We start from the raw sequence: 3591 nt of genomic DNA, 5'->3' as shown, positions 1-3591 counted from the left end.
TAATTAGGTCAGTTATAACAAACCTCTCTGGAGCAGTACACATATTAGTTGGAAATCCATTCTTCTTGATGGGTTTGAGTGGGGAAATGTGCTTTGACTGCGTATAGCAGTGGCCAATCCTGTTCCTGGAGATCTACCGCCCTGTAGGTTTTACTTTCAACCCTAATTTGGTACACCTGATTCTACTAAATAGCAGCTCAATGAGATCTCTAGCTGTGGAACAAGGTGTCCTTTGTTAGGATCGAAGTTAAAACCCAAAGGACAGTACATCTGCAGGAACAGGGTTGGGAACCAATGGCCTATGAAAATCCTACCTTAGTTTTCTTCCTTACACCTGTTTCGGTGTAATTTCTTACTAGTAACCAACATTTCCCCCTCTAACCCTCATACAAATTCCAGAATAGATTCCCATACCTCTCCAAAAATGTACTTGTTGCTCATTTCTTAAAGGCCTTTTATTAAACTTTAAATACATGAACCCCAGTCCTGCAAAAATCTACTCTTTGTATGAATATCTTTGTATCTTAGAGTGAAAACTGTCAAATTCTGTCCAGTTTAGCAGTGCATTCACAACAAACTTCTAGAGGTGGTGTGACGAGCTGCCCAGTGCATTCTGAGGACAGAAGGCTGACAGTACCAAAGTGGTCTCTGCTTAAATTCTACAAAATGTTAACAGTTAACTTTAAAAAGTCAATGGCAATAAGTTTCAGGACTTTGGATGGTCAGGTTGATAACCTGGGGTGGGGGGAAAAACATGTTGGGGACTTAATCATATGCATATCGACTCGACATCAATATTTGCATCGAGTATTTAAAATTATAAATGTTAATGGAAGATATCCTTCAAGAAAGGAAAATGTCAATTGAGCGGACCTGAGAATCAGTGGTTTATATAATAATTTATATAATAATTTGTGGGCACATATGGATTATCCTTACAAGGTTTCTTATTGATAAAGATCCTATTTGGCCATATGTAGATAATGATTAAGCAATTTCAAATAGCATAATAATAATAATAATAATAATAATAAGTAATGTATATGATACAATTCAAGAATTTCAATCTTCTCACCAATGTGTAGCACAAATCTGGGTGATGGATTGCTGGCATTTTGTGCGAGAACGCTAATTAGCCAGATATGATATTGTAATTAACATTGACACATGCTCAGTCCTTCTCCAGTGTACTGCAGGCTGAAGAAAGCACCTGGAAAGTGCAATATACTCGGTTTCCTGGAACAGATGCATAAAACGAATATGACGACGTCACAAGCCTTCGCAAGACTGAAAAACTGAAGCAAAAATAATATTTAAAAAAAACGTAAATGTGTATTACATTTTATTATAAAATGATCTTCGATATAAAGTATGCATACTTTACAAAATAACGTTTTGCCATTGATTATGGTAGATATTTATCACCGACTGCTCTAGTGTCAAATTACATCAGTATCAGTTTTCTGGTTATTTAACCCTTGAAAAACTGAACTTCACAACAACACTAGAGCAGATTAGGTGGTAACAGACATGCAAACAGTGAAACGCTCACTACTTTCATGTAAGTACACAGACACACATAACAATGGCCACAACGCATATTGACAATGTACATTGGATAACTCGTATCTCAACTTAAGTTCTGACGATGAAGCAAAAACAAAATTCGGGCAGCTTATTCGTCGTGACTGGCTGAGTGCTACTAAATTGGGCTACACGTGAATCACCACGGTTATGGAGTTCTCCAGACTGTTCCTGTATTGATCAAGCCAGGTCCTAAGATCAGAAATGCTATAACCCTCCGGACCTCTGCCGCCCTGATATACAACCTTCTCGTCTTTGAGTATGTAAAGTCTCTCAAAATACGCCCCGTAAGCGGCGTTCGACGAGTTCTCCATGGTGTCAGCGACTACGAGGCATCCGGGAACCTCCAGGTTCAACAGCTGAGCTGCATTCAGTCTGTCGTCGAGACATCGGTGTTTCGGGATCTGGTACGGAGCATCAGAGCTAGCCCATCCGTCCGACGGATGCGCTTCCTCGATGTACACAAGAAGAGAGTCTGCGATATCAGCGTATTGGGTGACCACCCGCTGGAATGCCGTCAGACGTGTCATGAACGGCGGTCAGGAGCAACTCCCAAAGTTCAGGATCAGTGGTCTCTTTCCTTTTGCGTAGTCAAGTATCCGGACCCTCTTCTGCTCATTGAGCTGCACGACTTCGGTGTTGGGCGCATCGTATCCGAGATGCGCCGATTTGAAAAAGTCCAGTTTCTGACCGTGCCACACTGCCTTGAGCGACTCCAAGCTGAACATTCTATTGGAATCAGAGATGCACACCGGGGGATCGTCGGGTTCCCCACCGCTATTCCTCATTTTAAGAAACACCTTCTTTCTTATGCACAGAAAATCTAGAAACCATAGCGCGAGCGCCGCAACCAGAAAACGGGGTAATAGAACCAGGCTGGCAGCTACATTTTTCAGTGCCTTAACAGTTTGTGCACCGGCAGATTTCTGCATCTCGGCCACCATTTTACTGGCCGGCACGATTTGCTTGTCTCCTACCGGTCTACTCTAATCAGCGCTGTTTTATATGCTATGTTACAGTGCCTTTTTATACGACTACTTGAATGAGGAATACCCCGCCTCCAAACGAGTGCCGCCCCATCACATGGCGGGGATTACCTTCCGTCAACTCCTGTCTGCAAGACATACGAGACAGATAGACAAGACAAGACTCTGCTTATTATCACACGTCTTTAATGTGCCTATGAAAGGGACGGAGTACTAACTCTTTGAAAATTGTCATAAATGTTGCGCATATGCGCATTTCATGTAAAAATGCGCAGAACCATTCTTGAGTAGGGCATATTTGTATAAATCTAGTAACATTTGTGTTCGCGTTTTATAGACAAATAGGTCCTAGGGCAAAACACCCATTTATGAATTACTTTATTTTACTGAATGACAGCAAATATTTACGCTAAACGTCAACTGCTAAATTTCCAGCCGAAATTCGAATGAATGGTAAACACTTACACTGTATACGCGAATTAATCAATTTAATTAAAAATACAATAAAACAAAACAAAATTTATTAAATTAAACGTGTTGAAATAAACTACACGACTGAAACCTAAACATGTCCAATGGACGTAAGTATATAGGCTATTATTTGTATTATTGTAAATTAACCGTAATGAAGAGCAAGCTGTTCCCGAGGCTATAATAGTCTCAATTAACTGAGAGAAGTAACAACCATCTGATTTAATGGTTATCGTTGTTATAAAGTTTAATAATTATTTCACATACATGGTTTGTTGTTGCATATTTATATTCGATCAATTCAAATGATTTCCACTCGGAGGCGCTCGCGTCTACAAGGAACGAGGTTTTTTGGTGTATACACTGTACAATACATTTTGGAGACACACTGTTCTCTCTCAAATTGTAATGGCTGTGCATCTTCTAAGTTTAGACTTCGGACGTCGGAACTGAAGCCCTTGTTATTCACTTGATTTTGTTTAAGAAATAATGTTTTAACCATTCGTGAGAGATGTTCATATGCAGATAAAATTACATGCTTTATTAATAA

At 39.9% G+C, this 3591-nt stretch overlaps 1 protein-coding gene across 1 annotated transcript; it reads right to left on the bottom strand.

The window, feature by feature from the left end:
- Positions 1 to 1325: 1325 nt before the first annotated feature.
- On the bottom strand, positions 1326 to 2605 carry LOC118229335 (thyroxine 5-deiodinase-like). Its single transcript, XM_035421225.1, has one exon. It carries the CDS (start codon positions 2526 to 2528, stop codon positions 1713 to 1715), a length of 816 nt encoding a protein of 271 aa, XP_035277116.1. The 5' UTR covers positions 2529 to 2605; the 3' UTR covers positions 1326 to 1712.
- Between the last annotated feature and the right edge of the window lie 986 nt (positions 2606 to 3591).

Source organism: Anguilla anguilla, chromosome 6 (genome assembly GCF_013347855.1).
Source record: "Anguilla anguilla isolate fAngAng1 chromosome 6, fAngAng1.pri, whole genome shotgun sequence".
NCBI lineage: Eukaryota > Metazoa > Chordata > Actinopteri > Anguilliformes > Anguillidae > Anguilla > Anguilla anguilla.
The sequence above is the reverse complement of the archived record's forward strand: the minus strand, read 5'-3'. Positions and strand labels throughout refer to the sequence as shown.